Source organism: Podarcis pityusensis (assembly GCF_964106645.2).
Source record: "Podarcis pityusensis genome assembly, chromosome: 10".
NCBI lineage: Eukaryota > Metazoa > Chordata > Lepidosauria > Squamata > Lacertidae > Podarcis > Podarcis pityusensis.
In genome coordinates, this window is record NC_138035.1 from 32,628,603 (window position 1) to 32,653,318 (window position 24,716).

Consider the following 24,716-nt stretch of genomic DNA (forward strand, 5'->3'; position numbering starts at 1 on the left):
GCATGCTGGTTTGCTTAGCAAGCGAGGCCAGTCCGCTGGTGAAAGCTGCCGGGAAAAGGAAGAGCGGCTCCAGCATGACAGCCTCGCCAGAGTGAGCTGCTGCTGCTGCTGCTCGGGCGACTGGAGACGCAGCGTGCCCTTTTCCGGGCAATGCAGGTGAGGTTCCTTCCCAGGGGCTCGAGAGCGAGGGTCGCTTGGGAAGCGGGCAGCTTCCACCCCGTGCGATCCCAAGCTGGTTCTCGACGGGCAGGTTGGGTTCCCGAACCCCAGATCGCGCTGCCGGCAACTGCCAGGCTGGCAGCAAACTGCTCCGTAGTTCTGAGCGCCTCCGATCCTGCAAATGCAGCGGAGGGAGAAGGAGGGCAGCATGGAAACGCCGAAGCCCTTCGGGAGAGCCAGGCCCCGAGGAAGCGGGAGGTCCCGAGAGCCCCAGTGGATCGACCAGGGAGGGGGGCGGCGGCAGCAGGTGGCGGGGATCGGACTTCTGCTGCAGCCGCGGATCCGCGGGAGAGCGCGCGCTTGGGCGATCCGCTGCTTGGAATCGGGAAGGACCGCGCGGCTGCGGGGAGCGAGAGCGGATCGCCCTCGCTTTCTTCGCTGTTCGCGTAGGAAGGCTGAGCGAGGCGGCCGAGAACTTGTCTCTGCAAACTTGGGGGAGCTCGCGGGGGTTGCCAGCGTCGCGCCCTTCGGGAAGCGAGGTCCTCCGGGGTGTTAAACTAGACTACAGAGATGTATTTAATCACCACGTAGCTCATGCTGTCCGCTGGTGAGACGCCCCTCGGAAGAAATAGCTGCGGAATGATCATGATCGATGCCACAAAGAAAGAGGATCCTGTCACAGCAGTCATTCTAAACTAATAGAGGAAGGTGCTCTGGTCTAAACCTTAGTAATGATGATTTTGGTGGTGAATTAAGGTGCAAAGCTCTCCTCCGCCTCGTGTCTGTTCGGGTCTTTTGCACTTTTCGTATTCCCTGATCGGCAGGCCCGCATTTCCTCCGGCTTTATAAAAGGGTTCTTGATGTCGGGCACCTTGTACCCATCGCATCCTGAGTCCCAGGACTAAGCAGCAAAATGGGTTTCACCTTGATCTTGATTTTATATATACGCACAAAATGCAAAATGAATTATTTTCTCTGTGTTGGTAAGAGAGAGAAAAAATATTTTTATAGATTCGTTTTTTAGTTAGCACCACAAACTCTTCTCATGTTATCTAGTAGCTACTATACAAGTTCAGTCTTGCAACGTTTTATATATATATATATATATATATTGGATTATCTGAAACAATCTTTTTAAAAATGGTTAAAGAGATCTGCACATATTTGCCACACATTCTGAAAAGCTCTCAGTTTGCAGATATTTGGGGAAACTGGAATAGTATGCACCTAGATTTTACCCAAGAGTCGACCCATTGAAATTAATTAAGGTTCATTTTAGTGGATCTACTCTGAGTCCAAGTTAGCTGAATACCAACCCCAGTAGTTGCAAATTGAGGTTGTTGGGGGTTTGTTTTGGTCAAGTTGAGCATATAAAAAACAATACCCTAGGAGGGCCTAGAATAGAAAGGCCCTGAATCTAGACATACCCTTGTATCTCTCTGGAATCCAATACCATTTATCACAGATGCCAGAGGAGGAATATCTGGATGTTGTTTTTGAAAGCAGGTCACTTGCATGGACAATAAGTAATAAAGGGTTGAGGTTGGTTTTGACAGCTTCTTTAGTATACATGTTAAATCACATATCTTTCTACAGAAGTAAATTGAGGCATGAAGAAGCTCAGTTACTACTGCCATCACTATCACAAACTCCAAGGCCTTGTTCGTTACTGTGTTAGATGATTTTGGAACATGAGTTTGCTTGCAGATTAAGTTTTTGAGGAGGATGAATCTGCAAAGCCCCCGAATCGGTTGCTGCTCTCTCACACACACCTTCCACTACATGAATGACTTTTCCTATGGCATATTGCATTAAACTAGTTTTTTTCCAAATTTGTCAACTTAAACGATAGTGTCTCTTTTAGTTCTCTGATAGTGACTATAGTGTGGCATTTGTTTTGATCCTGTTATTTACTTGCAATGGAGCTGGCTTCTAGTGTTTGTAGGATTGAAGCCTTAAACCCTTAATTATACTTGTAACTGCATTAAACATTTACTTCCCATGAAATTTATGTTCAAGACACTCCTGCTATTCTTTACTGTTGAACTTGAACGCGACCTTTGCAACTCTCTTTATTACTTGTAGGTATGTCATTTGTCTCTTGAAGCCAATACCAGTGATTCCATGTGGATCCTCTTACAGATTAACTATTGGATTTACTATTATTTAGCATTTGATAATCGCCCCGTAACACTGATCTCTGGACAATGTGCAACAAAAAGTTACAAAATAATAAAATACAAATAATACAATATAAATGCAAAACATTCCCAAACAACACAGATTGTTTATAACCATTACACTCAAATTCACCTTGTCACATGGAGAGCAGAAACCACCTCGTAAGAGCTAAAAACATAAGAGCAAAGAGCAAGACAGCCCCAATAAATGTAGATGTCTACTAATAATATTAATTAAGAATGAGAGGATGTTGAAAGACCTGGGAGAATAGAAGTTGGCTTTCCTTGGCACTGAAAAGCCATCAGCGTATGTGCCAGATGCGCCTCTTCTAGGCATAGTAGGGGGCCACCACTGAGAAGGCTCTTTTCCTCATCACAATCTTGCACACTTCCGTTTGTGTTGGTGATTGTAGAAAGACCTTCAGTAATGATCTTTGGGCATGGGCTTGTATGTATGGGAAAAGGTATTCATGCAGATCCGAAGGTTTTATGTTATGCAGAATTTCAAAGGTCAAACGCAGCACTTTGAATTAAGCCTGGAAGCGGATTGTCCCACCCTCTGTTGAGGAAGCTACACCTCCTACTGCCTTGTTATGTTTGCCTCCACTCTTTATTCTTTTCTGCTTCATGTCTCGTCTCCATGGCTGCACAACGAATGGAACTTGCTTCTGACACTGAGCTTCTTCACCTGGTGCTAGTTTGTTTACATATTGTAAGAACACAATATTATAAGAGAAGAATGTGGTGCTCAAGTCGCAACCATGTGTGTCCCTGAGGCTCAACCTTCGGCCCTCCAGATGTTTTGGACTACAATTCCCATCATCCCTGACCACTGGTCCTGTTAGCTATGGATCATGGGAGTTGTAGACCAAAACATCTGGAGGGCCGCAGGTTGGGGATGCCTGCCTTATCCCAATCCCTAGACTAAGGCTGTGGTCTAATAAACACTCACCTAGGAGTAATTCCCATTCAAACTCAATGGAGATTACTTATGAGAAGACATATACAAGATTGCAATGTGATAATGCTATATTCACTATGCTACCTTCCTGCCTATTTTGGGCAGTATATCCAGGGGTATCTAGTATTGTGGCCTCAGTCTGTTCTTAGACTGTTGCTCTCATCGGCCAGAGCCAGCACAGCCAAAGGTGAATTATGATGGGGACTGCAGCCCAACAATATTTGGAGGGCATCATATTAGTTACCCTTCATGTAGCTAAGCCCTTTGGAGAGTTTTGGTTTTGCTCTTTGGCTTTTGTGTGTAGGTGCATCTGCCATGTTGCTAATATGCTTATGATATGATATTATATTATATTCTGCCTCTCATCCTGGATATGTGGTATGCTGCTAATATAGAATAGCATGCCTGGATCCTACCAGTGGCTGCCTGCTGAATAGTGCAGAAAGAAGCAGAATCCAAAGTGATTTTTTTACAGTGCTTCAGTTTAATGTTTGCAAATGACAAGATATTTTGTTACAGATATGATTCTGGATTTGCTCCAGTAAATGAATTCTCAGACATATTTTTCAGTGTGTGAAGCAGATTGTTCTTATAAAACATGCTGCTGCTTCTGTAGTTGGATATTAAATCTTGTATACAATTGCTGTGTCTTGATCTTCTCCTCCCATATATTCCCCTCCCAGGGCACCCTTTCCAGATCTGCAGGGAACACTGAGCATTTAATGCACCCCAAAAGGATGCCCCCATGATGCTCATCTTTGCTTCTCTTGTGTTCTTTGCATTTGTGTTGGGAAAGGAGGCTGCAAAAGATAAGGGCACTTGATGGTGCTTTCTCAAATCCTTCGTAACCTATATTCTGACAGGTTTATGTCCTACTTTTGTGTTGCTCACCGCTTCCTAATTGATAGAATAGCAGTGTGCAGATGACAGTCCGATAGCTGAGCTTTTCAGAATGCCCCCGGGGGTAAACGCAAATAAATTGGATGTTTACCCTCTGAGCACTGGGAAGCGGTGACTCTTCTCTCCTCCACCCCCAGATTGTTGAAATAGAAGCTTTTCTCTTCTAGCTCTGCCCAACCCAACTTGTAAAAGGTTCTGTGGAAACCTTCAGGTGCACAGAGGGCTCCGCAAATTCTTAATTCATCTTCAGAACAACTCTTTGCTATCATTTTTTAGGCCGAGAGAAAGTGCTTCTGCCCAAGGCTGCCCAATAAGCTTCATGGCGAAGTAGGGTATTTGAACCTATATCTCCCCAGGTCCAAACCTGGTAGGGGTTGGTGAGTGAATCTCCACCTGAGATCCAGCTTGTCTCCTGGGAAAACCTCAGCAGTGCCAAGAGAGCCCCTGCTGCTCCACAAGTTACTTTGAGCATCAGGTCGCCTGCCTGCCGCAGCAAATGGAATTCTAGTATTTGTCCTGCAGTGCATAGGAGAAGCGAGTAGGCGAAGACATGGATTGCAGCAGGGAGCTTAGGTGGGAGGCATAATGGCCACCAGAACGTGCTCACGCTGGCTTTTGAGCTTTCAAAATGAAGGTGTATAAGCCTGTTTTATAAGGCCAGCTAATCTGCAGCACCACATTTTTGCATTGACATGGCCTAGCAGCAGCCTTAATATTTAAGTTGCTGGGTTCAGACTTGTCCCACTGAACAGGGCAGGACTCAGTTCTGAGTAAATATTCATAGGATCGTGATGCACAGTAAGGATTCTGAAGCACTGTTTGCATTTCACGATGGAAATTGCGAACGCCAAGCAAAGCAAATAGACTTGAATATTTCATTCATTGTTCCTGGCATCCTTGATGGCATCTTGTTCATTGTGCAGGCAGAACTTGAAGAGGTCAATTGAAAAAAAGGTTTTTTGGCTAAGATGCTGAATGGAGAGGTCTAGTACCTGACCGTTGCCCATTTTGTCAGTTTTGTATAAATATGTACACTGGTAAACAGCATTTCCATGTGCTGCTCTGGTTCGCCAGAAGCGGCTTAGTCATGCTGGCCACATGACCTGGGAAAACTGTCTGTGGACAAACGCCGGTTCCCTCAGCCTATAGAGTGAGATGAGCGCGCAACCCTAGGGTTGTCCACAACTGGACCTAACGGTCAGCGGTACCTTTACCTTTTACCTTGTATTACACACTTGACTCCATTACAGTCAGAGGAATTATTGGAATGCTTAAGATTTAAACACATATGCATTTTCTCTGCAACATTTGGGCCAATGCATGATGACACTGGGCTGGTAATTTAATTTTCTGCTCTTAATCATGCAGCTATAGTTCACCTGCCTCCTTTAAAAGTCTTTTCAGTTCTTCTTAAGAAGTTTAAATTATATTGGAATTAGGTTTTATTCTCCTTTATTTGTTAAAACCGGCTAAGAGAAGCCAATGTTCTTGGAGGAGCCCCCCTTCTGCCGCCGCCCCTGTATGTGGAATTACAAGAACTGGAAAAAAGGAAAAGGCTTTATTGGAGCAGGGTTATATATAAATGTTGAAAGCTTCAAGATGAAAGGCTGGTGTGTCTTTCTCTTTCAGCCCTGTTTTATTTTATACGGATAATGGTTAGGAAGCCATAGGAAAATTGGTGAACCAGAAAGCCTGGCAGCAAACTGCAGTTCCTCTAACCCTCCAATTAAGAGCAGCAAGCTGCTCTGATTTCCATTAGCCCCTCTCGTGGAGCGGGTCTAACTTCTCTGTATGTAGTCATTTGCTGTCTTGTTAGCTGAGGCAGGACTGAGCATGGCTCTCTAGTGGAATATTTATGTGTCACATTTAACCTGTGCTGCAGAGTAAAGATGATATAGTGATGGTTGTGGTGGTCGTAGTAGTACTGTCAATTGCCACCACTTCATTTTCCTCATGGTTTAAGTCTTGGCAGATATCTTCTATTATATCACCTTTCCTTCTGTCTCATGGAAGCTACTGGTGGCATGTACATCTGTCGCTGTATACAACATTTTCAGCTTCTACTCTCATAAAGGAAAATAGCCCTGCTGGTAAATGCTACAGTCCCACCCCAAATTAGAAAGGTATCTGATCAACATCAGCTTTGCACAGATAACATGACTGGAAAATATCTGTGGATGGGCCGCAGCTGTGCTGTGATAGACTGAAATAGGTTGGATTTCTGAAACAGAAGTACTGAACCAAAGTAAATATCGGGGTGTGGGGAGATCAGAAAAGGAAATAGCAATCAGTAATCATAATATCTGGAAAACAAAACTGGATAACAAAAACATTTTAAGAGCTTGCTTCCTTGGAACCAAGTCCCTTTGTGTTCAGTAGCCCTTGCTCCTAGGAAAGTATTAATAGGAGTGCAGTTTCTATTATTTTCTGTTAGTTGAATAATTGTATGACTTCAATCGTTGATTTTTTTTTTTTTTTTGGTATTGCATCTTACTGTATTCTGTATATACTATTCAGGGTCACTGAAACAAAGAGAGATTGTGAAGAGCTCCAAAATGACCTTGTCAAACTGAGTGAAGTGGGAGATAATAGCAAATGCAATTCATAGAATGGTAGAGTTGGACAGGACTTGCTTTATTCCAGCAGGCCTTTTAATGGTAGTTTAATTTTACAGTGGTGCCTCGCAAGACGAAATTAATCCGTTCCGCGAGTGTCTTCGTCTAGCGGTTTTTTCGTCTTGCGAAGCAACCCTATTAGCGGCTTAACGGATTAGCGCTATTAGCGGTTTAGCGGCTATTAAAGGCTTAAAGGCTTAGCGGATTAGCTGCTAAAAGGCTATTAAAGGCTTAGCAGCTTAGATAAAGGGGGGGGGGAGTGAAAAAAAAATCTCAAGACTCGCAAGACATTTTCGTCTTGCGAAGCAAGCCCATAGGGGAATTCGTCCTGCGAAGCAACTCCAAAACGGAAAACCCTTTCGTCTAGCGGTTTTTCCGTCTTGCGAGGCATTCGTCTTGCGGGGCACCACTGTATAGCTTTCTTCACTGATTCTCGTCAGTTGTATTGTATCTTTGTAAACAACTTAGTCTGTTGTAGCTAAATGGTATGTAAATTGTTATAGTAAACCAGAAATAAAGTTTATAAAATGCGTGGCACGGAGAAAAGCTTTTCTCCCTCTGTTCCCAACACTCGAACTCGTGGCCATCCGATAAAGCTGAACATTGGAAGATTCAGGAACGATAAATGAAGGCACTACTACAACTAATACTACTTCATAGCTGAACTTTGGAATGTGCTCCCACCGGAGGAGATGATGGCCACCAACTTGCAAAATACAAATTTATGGAGGAGAGGGCTATTGGTGATGGCTATTAGCTATGATGACTATGTTCCGCCTCTGTGGTTGGAGGCAGTAATGCTTTTGAGTTCCAGTTGCTGGAAACCACAAGAGGGTAGAGTGCTCTTGTGCTCATGTCCCATTTGTGGGATTCCCATAGGCTAGCCACTGTGAGAACAGGATACTGGATTAACTGGGCCAATTGCCCTGATCCAGGAAGCTCTTCTTATGCTGTTGTGTACTGCCCTGAAAACTTCGTTGATCATCATCTTCTTCTTCCTTGGAAATATTGCCTCTGACAGCTGAGACAGAACATAGCCATCAAGCCTAGTAGCCACTGGTTGCCGTAAGGCTATCCTAAATTCCTGACAACGTCAAGAATACTGGTGCGTCTTTGCATTACTTTACCAAACATGCTCTCTTGGAGGTAAAAACAAAATAAAAATAGGAGCATGCTCTTATCTATGTCAAGTACCTGAGATAAGCTTGTGCCACAGAATGCTCTTTACAGTATTTAATGTCGCTTAATGGATTTTTTGCCCCATCCGTGTGTGTAGCTTTCAGCCACTACAACTTGCTTTGATATTGCTCATGGAATAAAACCTATTATTTTCTCATTGTGAAAGTCCTTTTATGCACAGTGTAATTGGTACTTAACATTCACTTCACAGTCTGGACTGTAAGCTCCCAGTGGACCAACTGATCTCTCACTAGCCAGCTCCATCTGTTTTCAAATTTGTTTTGGAATCCCAGGAACAGACAGGAGGCGTCTTCCACCACTGCGGGTGCTTACTTGGGAAAATATCTCAAATTCCTGGGAGCCACATATAATATAACTTTATATATCAAGAGCTTTTCCAAATTCTAGCACCAACTGTTTAAGTATCTAAATGACCAGATGTTTACAGTTCCAGTCTGAACGGTTTTCATCTGCATTTGCCTCTTTGCTTGCCTAATACCTGTTTGTTGCTTTTGTTTATGTCTTTATTGCATTTATATCCCATCTTCCCTCCAAGGAGCTCAGGGTGGTGTACGTACCTTTCCTCATTCCTATTTTATCCTCACAATATTTTTTAAATGTGGGTTGTAAAACTAGTTCTTACATTACAATTTACAGTTTGTGGAGAATATTCTCCAGATAATTTTCTAGCAGAGTATATTTTCTAGAATATTCTCATTCTCGAGAATATTCTCTGGAGAATATTCTCACCTCACTTCACCTCACTACTCACTACTACCAGTGAGATAGGTTAAGCCAAGAGGCAGTGACTGGCCCAAGGTCACCCAGTGAACTTCATGGCTGAGTAGGGATTGGAACCCTAGTGGCCCACGTCCTGGTCTGACACTCTAACCACTACACCACTGTTTTCCAAAATGGCCCCTAAATAAAGTGTACAGAGAAAAGGTTGGCTTTTCTTCACTAATATTTTTATCAACCTCTAGCTTCTCTCTTCCCTCAGTCATTTTTTAAAAACTGAATGAAAATACCTCATAGACTTTGCTTGTAGAGGAGGTCCTCCAACTCCTCAATACTTTGGCTTGTCCTTTTCTGCATGTTTCTGAGGTCTGTGATATCAGACCACAGGTTCACTTCACTATCTAGTATTGTTTTCACTTCATTTCTTAATAATCCCTAGCATGGAATTTAGCTTCTTCACTGCCATTGATGTTGCCACCTTCATCAAAATGTCTTTTTTCCTTATGAGCAGCTCTTCAGCTGTAATGTGAAATTAGGGGTTGTTTTTGCTTGCTTACATTTTGTTGCCCATGCACCAAGTTTGGAGATATTTTCTTGGAGGTCTTTGAGTTTTCGTCATCCTGAATAATTTGGTAACGTCCGCAAATTTGGCCAACTTCTCACTCCAGTTCCAGGCAATTTATAAGCAAAATGATATCTGTCCTGTTATGGTTCCTTGCGTCAGCCCACTGATTCCATCCTTCCTTCTGTTGTTAGATTTGTCCATCTGCGTTGGGTGGCAGACTTTGTCAAAAGATTTTTGGAAGTCCAAGAGTATAATGTCTACTGTAAAGGGTTGATGAGACTGGACTTTCTCTTGAAATCCATCAATGTAGATTTTCATCGCTGAAGCAGAAACTGTTACCCAAGGTTTCAGTTTTTGGGATGTGGAAGTGAAGGGATCCCATGTCACTAAATTTAGGTTAGCCCCACAGGTTTTAATATATTTGAGCTTGTGTGTGGTAAAATTTGCCTTTAGGGAAAACATTGGTATTGATAGGTGGGCTCTTCCTCAACAATTTTAATTTTTGTTGCAGATAAACTCAACTGAGAAGAACACAATTGTGATGTTGCTGAAGAAGATTCATAGAAAAAATTTCCGGATGATCATTCACTGACGGCTTTGCCTGATGTGGTTTAGTGAGCATCACAATAGCCAGAACAAGTTGTTCTACATTCCTTTATTTGAATTACCAGGTAGAGGTCTTTGTTTTGTTTTTGTCCTTAAATTAAGCTGTGCTCTGAGATGTGCTTGTAGCTAAAGTAGATTTATAACCAGTAATAAAAGTCTGCTGTTGTCATACTCCCAGTTTCTTTTATAGTAAATCTTTTAAAAAGATAACTATAAGTCTATATTACTCTGGGCAAACACTCTTTCTTTATAATGGTAGGGTATACCTAATATAATTTTCTCAATAGTAATTGCATGGGTGGAACCAATCTTAAATATCTTGAATAAATTTACATAGGAAAAATGTCTACAGATAATGAAAACATGTTCTCTGTAGGCGCACCTGTCTCCTGAGGTATAAGCTCTTTATACTCAAAAGCATGTTGTGTTCAAAACACACAACTTAATTAGGATTCTTACTGCAGTCTATAATTCCCTCTTTGTCAGTGCAGGAGGCAACTGTTTTGTGGACAAGTCAAAGCCTATTTGGATTTATTTCGATGAATAGGTAACTGTGATCCCCATATAACTGATGAAACTGTAGCATTCCATGTAATTGGAAATCTTGCCATTTTTTAAGCAATAAAGGCATATTGCCTTGCTGGTATTTTTGTAAATTGTCATCTACATGTAGGAACCATTTTCCTTAATGTTATTGGGCAGGGGTGGCCAAATTCATAAGCCCGGAAGGGGAGGGTGAGAGTACTGGAAGTGTGTTTTAACTGGGTCTCTTTGTGCCTGCCATCCACCCCTCCAATTCCCCTTCCTCGCCCACCTCCTTCCTGTCTGGCTTGCTCTCCTGATTTGCCAGCCACCACCTCTGCTCCTAGGGGAATCTCCTTCCCCAGGGATGGGGTCAGGACATCCTTGACACCCCCTCCCTCTCTGTGAGGTCAGGTGGCCCCAGAGCGGCTTTGGGTGAGGACCCTCCTCAGAATCACTGCTTGGACTATTCTCATCCCTCAAATTGAGACTGGGGCCCAGTGGCAGTATGTCAGGCTCCTCCTTTACATCATTGCCCAAACTGCTGCTACCTCCCATCCTGAGGTCATCATCTTCTTCCTCCTCTTGACACACTCTGCCAGTCACACCCTGCCCCCAGCAGAGTCATGGAGATCACAACACTTGGTAGCAAGTTTAGTACTTAGGCAGTAATGTACACACGGCCCTACTTCAAGTGGAGCCAATTCACATTAGGAAATAAATCCTATTGATATCTTATATATCACATTTTTTGTCCTTTTCTGTTCTGACTAAATGTTTCTGAGATAACCCCTCAACCATGTTTTGGTGTGTTATTTTAATCTGAATGTAGGAAGACAGACGAACCATCAAAGATTTAAAAAGGTGGTTAGAAATGGAGTCATTGCACCATTTTTTTACTTCATTTCAGATCACTTTGATTTGCATTCGTCACAACATTCAACATGTCATGGAACCGTCTAGACACAATGCGGCACATTTCTGTAATGTACATTATGTACTGGATTATCTTTTCAGTTAGGGAATAGCACTGCACTCTCATAGCCTAGTCTTCCGTTAACATTCATCTGGCAGCAATTCCTGCTCACTTTGTTCCTGTTGAAAGCTAATCAGGTTTCTCTTATTGCATGAAGCAACTTACAGAATTGACTCAGGCTTCCTCCTGTTCAGACTTCCTGGCCTAAGAGGATGCTTCATGTTCTGTCACCATTGATGACTAAACAGTCTGAACCAGTAGCAACATGTCTAATGGATTATCTCACCATCTAGGTTGCGGTTTTGAAGACAATCATTTCAGTGAGAAAAGTGTATGGAAATGATTGTGCTTCATTGTGGTCTGCAATTCTTGATGGTGCATAAGAACTGCTTTGCATTAAGGCCTATTTTGGAATTACTACCATATTCATTTCACATTAAGCAAACCACAGTTTTGTCAATCCTCTTTTCAAATCCTTCAGATGAGCAGAAGTGTGAATTGCATTCATTAGATGTCCATACGGCCATTTGATTTTTACTTGCATTGCACTTGTGAGTTTAGAAGAAGAGGTGCTAAATTTCATTGACTGTTCAAGAAGGAGTAGAGCTTTTTGAGCTTCTTCCCAGACCCTTGCTAGGTTTATTATTTCTGGAGATTCACACATCCTCCACAAGAAGCTCAGCCATCTTCAGCACTGCAGACATGTGTCTCAGTTGCAGCTGTCTGTATGCCAGCAAAGTGGAAGTGGCCTCATGATGTTTTCTCTAGCAGAATGCAATGGCCATTGAGGGCAGAAATTAAACCAGGGTTGGAAGAGCAGTGTTGCAGGGTGATGGACTTCTATTCTCTCTGCTTAGTAGGGAATGCTATAGTCCTCCCATTTGTGGGATTGCACGCTTACTGGGAAACTGCTGTTGTGCAGTCACTTAGCCAGCCCTCCTCCCTGGTTTAAAGGCTGCAGATACCATTGATGCACACCTGCAGCATTAGGGAAAAGCCGAACAGGTTTTTTGGCAGGCAAGCTTGGTGGACAAAATGCCAGTTAAAGGGAGGGATGGAGAGTCTCATGCTCAAAGTTCTAGGCATTTCTGAGATTTGGCCTGTGTTCGTATGGGATTTGGCCAAAGAACAGCAGTTACTGGTAATCACAATTTCTGTTTTACTATATTGAGCCACTCATGGACTGGAAATTTCAAGCCTGTTTTTGTATATTGATCAGACAGTGGATGTGAGACCTGTGGTTTGGATTTGCACACAATGATGTTTGTGGCGATGCTGAAGCACAAGTAAATATCCTCATTGCCAGGGAAAACAGTAACTTTCAGATTGGCTGGAAGGCTGGTAAAGAAGTGGGTGGATTGGAGCATGCAGCTAAAGTCAGGATGTGGCCTGTGAAATGAGTACAGAGGTAGCCAATGTGGTGCCCTCTCAATGTAGTTGGGCGCCCACCTGTATGCTGAAGCTCAGTCTTGAAACTTTGCCTATGAGAGAGAGGTTTACTGTCCATTTACTGCCAGTGGTGTCTGTTGCTTTATTTCTTTGTTGTTTTCTCCTACACATGGGGAGTTGCTTATATTAATGAATATAAATTAGGTAGTGAGAGTGGAGAGGTTTCTGTGCTTTAACCTCAATCATTAGAATGATTAAAGTATTCTCCCTCCCCTTTCCCCCCTTCTTTCCATTCCAGGATTTTAAGGATGGATTATTTTCGAGCCTTCACTTTTCTCTTTATGCTGATATTATCCAGAGGTGTCACGGCAGACACAGAGAAGAAAAGCCCTGATTCAGGATTAGAAATCTGTATCCTTCTTTCATTGCCTTGATTTTTGTCTGTGAAAGTGGGGTGTAACTGAGAGAGTGTTGCTTGTTAGGGGGCCCTTTTGTGCTTAGCAAGGGTGGAGAAAGGGAGTGGATTTGTAAGCCTTGGGAAAACATGTAGATTTGTACATGTGCATGTAAAAGTATATAAACTGCAAAAGGGTACACATACATACCACAAGGGGCATTCTGAAGCACTAGGCTGGGGAAAGCTCATCTGAAAGGCCCATGTGAATTAAAATGTCTCTGCCTGGTGCCAAAAGGACATCAGTCACTGCCAGGTGAACCTCCTGGGAAGAGCATTCCAATGTTGACGCTCCACCGCTGCAAAGTCCTCTCTTGCATCCACAGCTGTCTAACTTCCAGACCCTTTCAGCTGCTCAGATAGGCAGAGGGGACCCTCTTGGTAGTTCCTCCACCTTCAGAGACTTGGGGATGGCATGGCGGATAAGACATTCTCTGTGGCAGCCCCTAAGTTGTGGAACTCCTACCCCAAAGAGGTGTGTCTGGCACCTTCATTTTGCTAGTGAAGTCTCCAAAGACAGAGCCAAAGAGGCCACAAGTCAGGCATGCCTTTTATTCTAAATGTCCCGTCTTGCCCAAATACTCTTAAAGGAATTACCAACCATTTCGCCCTTGGGCCTGGTGTATTTTTCTCAGATATGCAGTGTTGTACTGTGTGAGAAGTATAACGACCTTGTCCTTCCCAAATAAGCTATGTACCCCAGTACCAACACTCTTAAAGAGAGAGAGAGAGAGAGAGAGAGAGAGAGAGAGAGAGAGAGAGAGATCTCATCCTGGCTCAGTAATGTCAAATAGGCTTCACTTCCTTCCTAGCTCACTCAACTTTTCCCTCCATACTCTCCGTATGAAAGCCATTCTTCACATGATCTTCATCAAGTTGGAAAACACCACTGTGAAATAGATGGATTCTTTATGCTGACACGGTGATTGCAGCATGGCACATCACATGGTTCTTCCTCTGGGCAAAAAGTTTCTCTGCTCTTTCTGTTTCAGGAGGGGTTGTATTTTTCTCTCTCCTTGACCCTCCCTTGCTTTTAATTGGTAATGTGAACCCTTGTCATTTGTATTTCCCTCTGGATTTATGCTGTCATCCTCCATAGATTCTAGTTTACAGCTGCCAGGCCACCGAGAGCAGATATTCTTTGCAGTCTCCGTAAACTTTATTTATTGTCATTGGCTTTTCCTCAAAGAAACTGGATGCAGTAGTTAAAAGAAGCCTGGTCCCTTGTAAGGGCTACTTTGATGGAGTGGGCCCCAGATCTCCTATTGCCTTCCCTCTCTGTTCTTAAACTTAAAACTTTTTAAAAAATGGTTCAGAGCCATCATCCATACATAGAAATTAGCATATACACATTTTATGCAAAGTCCCCAAGTCTTTTTATATACCTAACAATGCCCCAGGGTGAAGGGCAAAAAAGATGCTGGGATTGTGCTGTGGGTTGTGGGGAGGGGGACATGGGGCGAGAGTTTGGATGTTCTGTAGCGCATGGTATCCTTGACCAAGTTACAGATAAGAAGCTGTTCGAAGTGAAACGCAAAGACCAGATGAATGCGTTGAAGAACCTGATTGAGCTCAACGATGTGAACCAACAATACAAGATCATAGACATCATGCTCAAGGGTCTTTTCAAAGTGAGCCTTGCCTAACAGAGCGCAGGATTTATTTATTTTTAGTTATGGAATGTTAGATAATCTTAAAAGCAGTGTGTGGGGCCAAAGAAGAAGAGTGTAGTGTCTTCGTCAACAATGCTTCTTTACTGGAAAAGGTTGAGGTGGTGGTGGGGAAGAGACTTGGCACTATGACCACCTCACAATTCCAGTGAATTGCTGGTGAATGTAGCGGCTGCCACTCATTCCAGACACAGTTGGTTGTGAGGGGAGGGGAGATGGTACCTCTTAGGGTCTGCTGGTTTTAAATCTACTGTGGGAAGATAGCCTAGGATGGTCTAGGCCTTACCTTAGGCACCCTCACCAAGTGCTTTCTTACACTTCCATCTGCAGAGTAATAATAATAATAATAATAATAATAATAATAATAATAATAATTTTATTTATACCCCGCCCTCCCCAGCCGAGACCAGGCTCAGGGTGGCTAACAACCAATAATAAAAACAAGTTGATTAAAATACAACTTAAAAACAAGATTTAAATACAACATTAAAACATTAAGATGCAGCCTCTTCACAGGAGGAGAAAGGAAAAAAGAAAGAAGGAGAGGGAATCAAATTGATTCTAAGCCAAAGGCCAGGCGGAACAACTCTGTCTTACAAGCCCTGCGGAACGAAATCAGATCCTGCAAGGCCCTGGTCTCATGAGGAAGAGCGTTCCACCAGGCCGGAGCCAGTGTTGAAAAGGTCCTGGCTCTGGTTGAGGCTAATCTAACTTCCTTAGGGCCTGGGACCTCTAGGGTGTTGCTATTTATGGACCTTAAGGTCCTCCGTGGGGCATACCAGGAGATGCATTCCTGTAGGTACGAGGGTCCTAGGCAGGTAGTGACCATTTTAGGTGTGTCCAATTGATGCACAACTGCCGATGCATGGGCCCTTTTCGACCCAGAAAAGGATGGAATGGAGGCAGAACGGGCTTATGCGCACCTCTGCTGATGTGCATGGCAGCGAGGAATGGAACCCCATGCAAAATGGTCACCGCCTGTATGTATGTAGAAGAGCACTTTCAGCACCTGCTCCATAAAAATAGATTGCCTTACACTGGAGATTTGCCCAATGCATGGGTCTGCACATTCAGGACCAGCATGAGATCTTAGTTGTTCTTCTGGGCTGGTATTTGGTTGGGTTTAAATGAATAGCTGAGGTATTATATTAGACTAGGTACTTGAGAAGTGATTTGCAGCTTATCGATGGTAGCATCACATCGCATGGAGAAGGCGGTTGTGGCTTCATACAGTTGCTGTTTGTCTGTGGCCCCCACCTGCTTGGCCAACAAGCTCCATTTTGTGCTGTGTGATGTAACAGTGTCGCAGCACAAATGTTTCTGTGTGTTTTGTGCTTGCTACCGCCAAGCCTGTTGAAACCAGACTCGGTCCAGGAACTGCAGCTGTTGGTTCCTCCGCAAATAATGTGAGGTGTTTTGAAGGGCTGGGATATTCATTCTCACAATTTGGTTTCCTGGCTTTTGAGGTTGTTATTTCCCCCAAGTTTCCTCGTCTGTCAGGGCTGTGTCAGATGGGCATTTGTAGCAAAGCAGAAGAGGTGGGGGTGTGCGGCTGAGAAGAGGCTGTTGCTGGCAGCACAGGTGTGGGAAAGAGATGTTTTTGGCAGGAGCTGATATCAACCATGTCCGCTTTCTGTTGTGATGTGCAGGTTCTTGAAGACTCGCGGGCTGTACTTATAGCAGCAGATGTCCCTCCAGATGGGCCGTTCCCTCAGGATGAGAAGCTAAAGGATGGTGGGAGCTCTTTGCTTTATAATCCCGATTTCTCCATCCATCATTCTGTAGCCATTAAGTTTGTAACAATGAGCTGTTCTGGCATTACAGCTCTCGTTGCCATTTTGGCGACTCTTGCTTAGCCACCCCTGTCACTTCTGTTCTTGTGTGTCATCATTTCTGACATTTGCAAAGGTCCTGGGATGGGAACAGAGCCAAATGAGGCTACATAGCATATGGTACATGAAGCAGAACAGAATCTTATTATTTCGCCTGTGCATATAATGGAAAGTTAACACTCGTAAGGCTGGTCAGTATCATTAAACAGGGACGTGTGGCTTCATTCAGATTGATAGCCAGTTTCTCCCCACCCCCAGTCGGATTCTGCAACTGGAACCCTTGGTTTTGTGACTGGACTAAATGTATGCAGATTTGCATTGTCTACAGAGAGGTACATGAATTTACAATTTGAGACTGGCTGGTTATGTTTCCGGTCACTTTTTAAAAATGTTTGTTGAGCAAAGAAAAATTAAGAGAGTGGAAAAGGAAGGGCAATTGAACTTATGAGGGCAGCCAGAATTTAAGCTATTGCAGCATGAAAATGGTAGGTACTTGTGGAGAAGCAGAGATTCCAGTTCTTTTGTCCAAGGTACTGATTTAGTATATTAAGGTATCCTACCTTGTGCTTTTGGCTGGTGTTTTTTGGCCATGCAGATTTCCAGAATTAAATCCTCATTTAAACTGTTGATGCCAGCCACCTAGACAATGAGCAGCAGTAGCCTCCCCCCAACAATGCTACTGCCATCAATATCTGTAATGAAGGGAAGGATATAGCTTTAATAGTTTTCCTTTGCACTGATCACAGGTAGCCTGAACCCACCTGGAATTCATTCTCTTATTATAATTTTGAAAATACTATGCGACTTCTGTTTCCTTTGAATAGCTGTAGGAAAAATTATGTCAGATTGAATGACACACTACTTTGGGTTCCTTGCCAGATTTGTGGGCTGCTAGCTTGCTTTCTGGATTTCTGAAGTTCACAGATTTGGATGTGAGCATATTAATCTGTCCCACCAATATTTTATTTTCAAATGCTGTGTACATAAGGTTGAGCCCTCTTTTTCTGTATTCATAAACTTGGAATAAAATATAAACCCTTTTCTGTACAGTCACTAACATAGATTAAATGTAAAGGTACCCCTGACCGTTAGGTCCAATCGCGGACGACTCTGGGGTTGCAGCGCTCATCTCGCTCTATAGGCCAAGGGAGCCGGCATTTGTCCGCAGACAGCTTCCGGGTCATGTGGCCAGCATGACTAAGCCGCTTCTGGCGAACCAGAGCAGCGCACGGAAACACTGTTTACCTTCCCGCCAGAGCGGTACCTATTTATCTACTTGCACTTTTGACGTGCTTTTGAACTGCTAGGTTGGCAGGAGCAGGGACTGAACAATGGGAGCTCACCCCATCGCAGGGATTCGAACCACCGACCTTCCGTTCGGCAAGCCCTAGGCTCTGTGGTTCTATTCTATTCTATTCTATTCTATTCTCCCCTCCCTTCTCCTCACTCACATAAGCAATAGGAATGGTTAGAGTGTGTTGAGGTGGTACGCACCCTGCATTTGGATTCTATGTTTATTCTCATGGAACTTGTCTGATCTCTACCAGCGGTAAAACTCCTGATTTCTCATTTGTGGCTCTTTACCTCTAGCATATTCCCATGTGGTGGAGAACACTGCATTTTTTGGTGATGTAGTCCTGCGTTTTCCCAAGATAGTACACCATTACTTTGACCGCAACTCCAACTGGAACAACCTGATTCGCTGGGGAATTGGCTTCTGCAATCAGACAGGTGTATTTGACCAAGGTCCGCACTCACAAGTCCTCGGATTGGTAAGACTTCTGGTTTGACTTCTGCTCTGATGTTGTTGGCCTCTGATAATGGCCAACAATGGGTTGGCAATGTGGGATAAAGGAATATTAGTTGACGGAAAACCAATAATCTAAGGGTTGCTTCAGTCGTTTCAGTATCTGTATATGGAGGGTGCTTTTGTGTAGGAACTAGCATGAAGCTTGCATAAAGATGGTAATATGCAACTTATATGCGCATTTCACACTATGTGTGCACACTGAGTAGTAATGACTTTTGCTTCTCAGCAATAGTATAATCCAGTGGCATAGCGTGGGGGGTGCAGGGGGGCCGGCCGCACCGGGCGCAACATCTGAGGGGGGCGCGCTAATCTAGTGGAAGAGACTCAAGTGCTAAAATCCACGGGTTAGGGGGCGCAAATTACTTGCCTTGCCCCGGGTGCTGACAACCCACGCTACCCCACTGGTATATTCCATTCATACATGTGTTGTTGTTTCTTTCTTTCTTTCTTTATTGGGTTTTATAAACAAGAATAATGGTATACAAATAAGTATACCAAGTTTTCTCATGCCATTTGTATATCACAAAAACAGCATAATAAATGTGGAAAAATATCTACATGTTTCATTATTAGTGGTCAGTAGATAAGTTCTTGATTCATGAATTGGTTTAAACCAGCCATAGGCAAACTTGGCCCTCCAGATGTTTTGGGACTACAACTCCCATGATCCCTGGCTAACAGGACCAGTGGTCAGGGATGATGGGAATTGTAGTCCCAAAACACCTGGAGGGCCAAGTTTGCCTATATCTGCTTTAAACAATTAGGAAGAAAAGAGGGAATGATGAGTGGAGTGGGGTGGGGTGGTTATACTTCTATTCTTCTACTTTGTGTGGGGTTAGGGTTAGGGTTAGAGTCACTTGTTGTATTTCCTTGGTGGTGCATTCAACCGTATGGCTGCACATTTGTGCATCTTGGTGTCTGATAGGCTGCTTTAGCTCACAGCAACCCTTTAAGCCATGCTACCTTTGTGTGCAGCCTATGCGGTTTCCTGATAATTTACACAGCAAGTGAATGAATTGCAAGATCAGTGGTTCAGCCCATAAGGGGCATCAAAACTTCTTGCATTTGCAGTACCCTTAATTTGGGAGGGATAGTTTTTTCACATTTGGGGGAATTTGCACTGAACTACCAAATGAGGCTGGGAAGCTTCAATGGCGGGTGATGTAGTTGCAGGAACTGAGAAGCAGGCAGCAGAGTGAGAAGATTACAAGACATGTGAATGAAGCTGATCTTCACTATTTTTCTTCTGCAGATGGCTCAAGAGCTTGGAATAAGTGAGAAATCTCCAGAATACCGGAACCCCTTTAAAACAGACAATTCTGAAGTAAGATAATAAAGCCATTAGTGCACCCTGCCTGTTTTTACCTATCCTGGCCATTGGGTTGCTGACACCTTTCTGGGGCTTGGCAAGGGAAGAAATGGGCAGCACTGCCTTCATGACGGATATGTGGTAATCCCTAGGCACGACTAGCTGGTAATAGTGACTCTGTTCTCCGCAGCAACTTCCAGTGTGGAAATCTTGTGCAGCCAGCAAAATGCACACTTGGTTGCATGTTTGGCTGACAGTTCATATTGTTACCTCCAAAGGGAAATTGAAAAAGGAAGCCAGCGCATCTGCACAACCTGTAGAAGTTCCCCTTCTGATGTGACAACCCAGCACTGCAGCTGGATGCAGGCACTGACCATGCGCTCAGCTTGCCACACAGAAATCTCATCTGGAGCTGCCCACAGTGGCCATGCTCAGTTGCATTTGGTACTTGATGCATGTTGCATCAAAGGCAGCTGCAGATGCCTATTTCTTTCCTCTGTCTCTTTCATATCTGGACCGATTTAGCTGCTTTGCAAAGCAGATTGCCCCTGGAAATAGGTTTTTGAGTAGAATCATTATCATAGCTCAGGACATGGGAGCTGCACCTATTGAGACCTTTCCTAGTTTTTTGTTCCTACTAACGCAGATTTGCAAATAATGCCATACATGTTATTAGCTAACAAAAGTGTTTGCTGACATAGATATGTGTGACATAGTTGTGTTGTTGTTTTTTAGAGTGCCAGAATTTATTCATTTTATTTTATATTCTACTTTTCCTCCAAGGATCTCAAAGTATTGTACATGGTTTCCCCGCCCCCCCCCCCCCACCTCATGTCATCCTCACAAAAGCCCTGTTAGGTCAGTTAAGTTGTGAATGAGAGACTGGTCTATGGTTACCCAGTGAACCCTGATCTCCCAGGTCCTAGTCCAACACTACAGCACAAAGCCTCTTTATCTTTCTTTTATTCACAGAAGTGACTGAGGCACTTGACTAGGGTTCTACAGGTAGCTCCATGACATAATCAAGAGTTGACTTTGGAATCCTAATAAGTTCTTTGTTCCGGTGATTATTGGGAACCCCCTTTTCCATAGAGATGCCATTTCCAACGCACAGCAGTAGTGCAGATCCAAGAAGACTATCCCCAATCCATTATTTGTGGATGGGATTATATAATCTAAAGCCAAATTCATGTCTCCTGAATCCAAGTCATTGAAACTACAGATATGAAAAACAGGTGCAAGTGGCAGGAGGAGGTGTAATTGGCTAACTGTGAGGCTTGTGCGCAGAACTGTCTCTTTGTTCCCACGTGGCTGAGCTCATCCTGTTCCCTGTCAGTTTTTCCCCAGTGCGGACACATTCCAGAAGGCTCTCCGGGAGGAAGAGAAGCGAAGGAAGAAAGAGGAGAAGCGGAAGGAGATCCGCAAGGGGCCTCGCATCTCCCGCTCACAGTCGGAGTTGTAATGCCGCCAGCTGCTCCTGTCACCGTGACTTGCCCTGGGCGGGAGATGGAAGCTGCTGGGACAGGCGCATCCCAGTCCCTTGGTGACCTCAGGAAAACGCCAGGATGTTGCGGTTTTGTTTTGTAAGGTTTTGGAAGTTTGTTTCTTCTTTCAGCAAGACGTTGGCTAACGACTGGATTGAGCTGTGGGAAGCGCCCCAGGCAGAGATTGCGGTCTTTGAGCACATCTTCCCTTATGGGAAGGCTTTTTTGAGTAATTGGAATGTACAGAGCTTGTCAGAGGCTGTTCCTCATGTCTCTGTGTATTTTTGTTTCATGTGGCTTTTGCCAGTTTGTAACGCTTAGGGAGAGGGGCGGTGAAAGGGAAGTTCTCTGGCTCATGCCACCTCTGCAGTTCATAACACCAGAGGTTGTGAATTGTTGTGCAGTCAGAATGGTAAGGTAACACAGAGTTGCAAGATTAACTTGAGCGGGCAGCAGAATCACCTTCAAAAAGTTAAGGGTTCTAAGAGTTATGGGTTAAGGACATAGATTCCTTGGGATTATTTACGCACTGACAGAGTACTCCCTTTGAATGTACCTAGGATACGTCAAAGAGGTGCTGTTATTAAAATGCCGTAATAATCCACACTCATTTCTGGTTCTATGGTGTCAAAGTCTTCCTCTTTTTTCCACAAGGCTGTTAAACCATTTTTTCTCATAAAAGAGGAGGAGGACGGGAATTAATGTGGTTAATTTTGGCTTGAGAAGATGAACAGCACGGTCGGGTCGTCATCAACGAGCATTTGCACTTGACAGTTTTGCCATATTGTACTGGTCTGTTGTAACAAAAAGCACAAAGACTTTTGTGGCACTTTCAAGACTTAACACATTTATTATTTGTCATCAACGGTGCCACTACTGCACAATGGGAAATTACTGAAACATTCTAGGAGGTGGGAGATTTCATTCCCCTTCTTTATGGTGAAGGGCACTTATCTGCTCATCTTTGTGAGGCACTAGAAGAGCTAGAGAGAAGTGATTATGTAAATTTCTTCAGCTTCTATTGTCCAGTGGGTACAGAATGGAACTGCTGTGTCCATAAATGCTGACTCTTGACTGTTTCAGTACATCCCCATCCCTCAGTTAATGGTGCCGTTGCAATCTTGGTGATGACCTTTAATTTGAAATGTCAAGATGAGATACTCACTTGCCACTGTTCTTACTCCACGGAAAAGCAGACAGTCTGACAGTGTAGATTTTGTTCTCTCAGTTCTTCTTCTCTGCTTGCCTATCGATTGTGTCTTTATTACATGGTCAGTGAAATTCTGAGGGAATGGTCCATCCCACCCAGTCTACTGCCTTATTGCTCCACAGGAACAAGCTGCCTTTTCTCTTGACTTTTTCAAGCATTCCATTTAGGTTTGGACCTGGAGCTAAGTTCGTTTTGGATTCCAGCTGTACTGTACTTGCTCTCATAGTAAAGGCCAGCCAGCCTTGCCCACAGTATGATCAGTGTTCCCTTTTAATTCCTGCTACCGATTTCTCCCTGGCCTGCTGACTTGTAGGCCTGTATACTGCAGGCTTTCAGCATAAAGCCACTGTGCAGTTTGCCACAATGGGTAGCTCTTGTTCAAGACTGGGATAGATTTACACCAGCAAGATTATCTCCAAACACTGATTAACTGGAGTATTGTATTTCCCCTAAGTGTGATGGCCCCTCACTGTCATGAGTAGCGCTATAACTTGGCACACTACTTGTCAAAGTTGGTTTGGACCAATCTTGCCAGTGGTGGATTGTTTTGTGGGAAAGGAGGGTTTTTAGGGGACATTTCAGTTTGACTTGCTGCCTTTGGGCTGTTTTACAAGGTTAGAGATGGAGACGACTTTTATTATCAAAATTACATTTGCTTTGGTTTTGGATATGTATTTAAATGGACTTTGCTTTTCTTGAATAAAACAGAAAATTGAAAAAAAATGCAAACATTTATCACTGGCTTGTGAGACATGGTTCTTGATAACATGGGAAATACTTTTTACGATTGTCAATGAAGACACTCAAACTCAGGACGCACGGGAGAAACGTGCTAAGAGGAAGGCACGCTTGGCAAATCCACACCATGATCAACTCCCTCCCAGAAACCAATGTCCCCACTGTGGAAGGACGTGTGGATCCAGAACTGGCCTCCACAGTCACTTACGGACTCATTGTTAAAACCGTGTTTATGGAAGACAATCTTACTCGGCTATGAGTGATCGCCAGAGAAGAAAAGACAGACTCTCTTTAATGTGTGACGTAAAAGTAGGACTGTTTCAATGTTGTTTTCTTGGCTGGAGATGAAGCAGCAGGTTTTTCAGTTCCAAATACATGTAGCATTTTTAGAGATGGTTTTCTAATCAGTTTGCAACATCAAACACCTGCAACAAATACCCAAAGCTGATCATTTCTCTCTAACAGTGCCCAGTCCTAAAGTTTACAGAAAGCTCTTTATACCATCTAGCTCAGTATTGATTACACTGACTGGAAACAGCTTTGTAGGATTTCAGGCAGGGAGTCTCTCCCAGTCCTGCCTGAAGATGCTGTGGATTGAACACAGAACATAAGAATATAAGGTGTGTGTGTGTGTGTGTGTGTGTGTGTGTCCGTGTCCACCAAAAATGCCCTCGGATTACACTGTAAACTTTACATCATATGAAACAAGGAGGAAACTAAAGATATTTTGCATGGAAATTTACCCTAGGACATAGAATAGTGACAGAAATTCTAATTTAGGGAAACTTTCTTCAGTTAGTCACCTTTTTGTTTTTATCTTTGCTCACTAATATATTAACTGAACACTCAAAACTTGTGGTAAGTGTTCTTGAATTCCATCTTGCCCACTTCCTTTAATCTGAAAGGCCAAGGATGCCGTCCAAAACACATGAGCTTTAATGTTGTGTAATATATGGGGATGGAACATCCATGAATTAATCATTCAAGGGTATTAGATATGGCCAGTATCCTTGGTTTTTTATCTTCAGTATGGCTCTGTGCCGCTGCTCCTTACATCAAACACAACTTTTTGTATCCTGTTGACTCTGTAAAACTGATGCAGCAGTGCTAAGCAGATACAAGAAGAAACTTAATCCACTGGTGCTTGGCAAAGTGTTGGCATCAACTTTTCTTCTTGAAGCACATCTGAGAATGTGAACATGCTCCATTTATTACTTTCAATCCCTATTTAAACCTGCACTGCCACCTCTTGAATAATCCAGTGAAAGTATGGCACTATTTGTTTAGATAATTGATTGAGAAGCAATGGTGGAAGTGGGAGAGAAGCAACAGATGCTGGACCAAAGAATAAGATTTCATGCATTGTAGGACTTTAACACTTATCTTTGAGTTCTAGAAAAAACAGGCAATCCCCTCCTA

The 24,716-nt window shown here is 43.5% G+C and overlaps 1 protein-coding gene across 2 annotated transcripts; it reads left to right on the forward strand.

Moving 5' to 3' along the window:
* On the forward strand, nucleotides 1–21,955 carry CCDC134 (coiled-coil domain containing 134). Of its 2 annotated transcripts, XM_080971943.1 has the most exons (8): nucleotides 1–156; nucleotides 9,809–9,968; nucleotides 13,089–13,201; nucleotides 14,754–14,875; nucleotides 16,564–16,648; nucleotides 18,337–18,518; nucleotides 19,809–19,880; nucleotides 21,202–21,955. In XM_080971943.1, exons 3-8 carry the CDS (start codon nucleotides 13,099–13,101, stop codon nucleotides 21,325–21,327), a joined length of 690 nt encoding a protein of 229 aa, XP_080828069.1. In that variant the 5' UTR covers nucleotides 1–156; nucleotides 9,809–9,968; nucleotides 13,089–13,098; the 3' UTR covers nucleotides 21,328–21,955. The 2 variants fall into 2 exon arrangements, with proteins under 2 accessions (XP_080828069.1, XP_080828070.1); XM_080971944.1 differs by lacking the exons at nucleotides 1–156; nucleotides 9,809–9,968 and adding an exon at nucleotides 11,389–11,408.
* The last annotated feature ends 2,761 nt before the right edge of the window (nucleotides 21,956–24,716 follow it).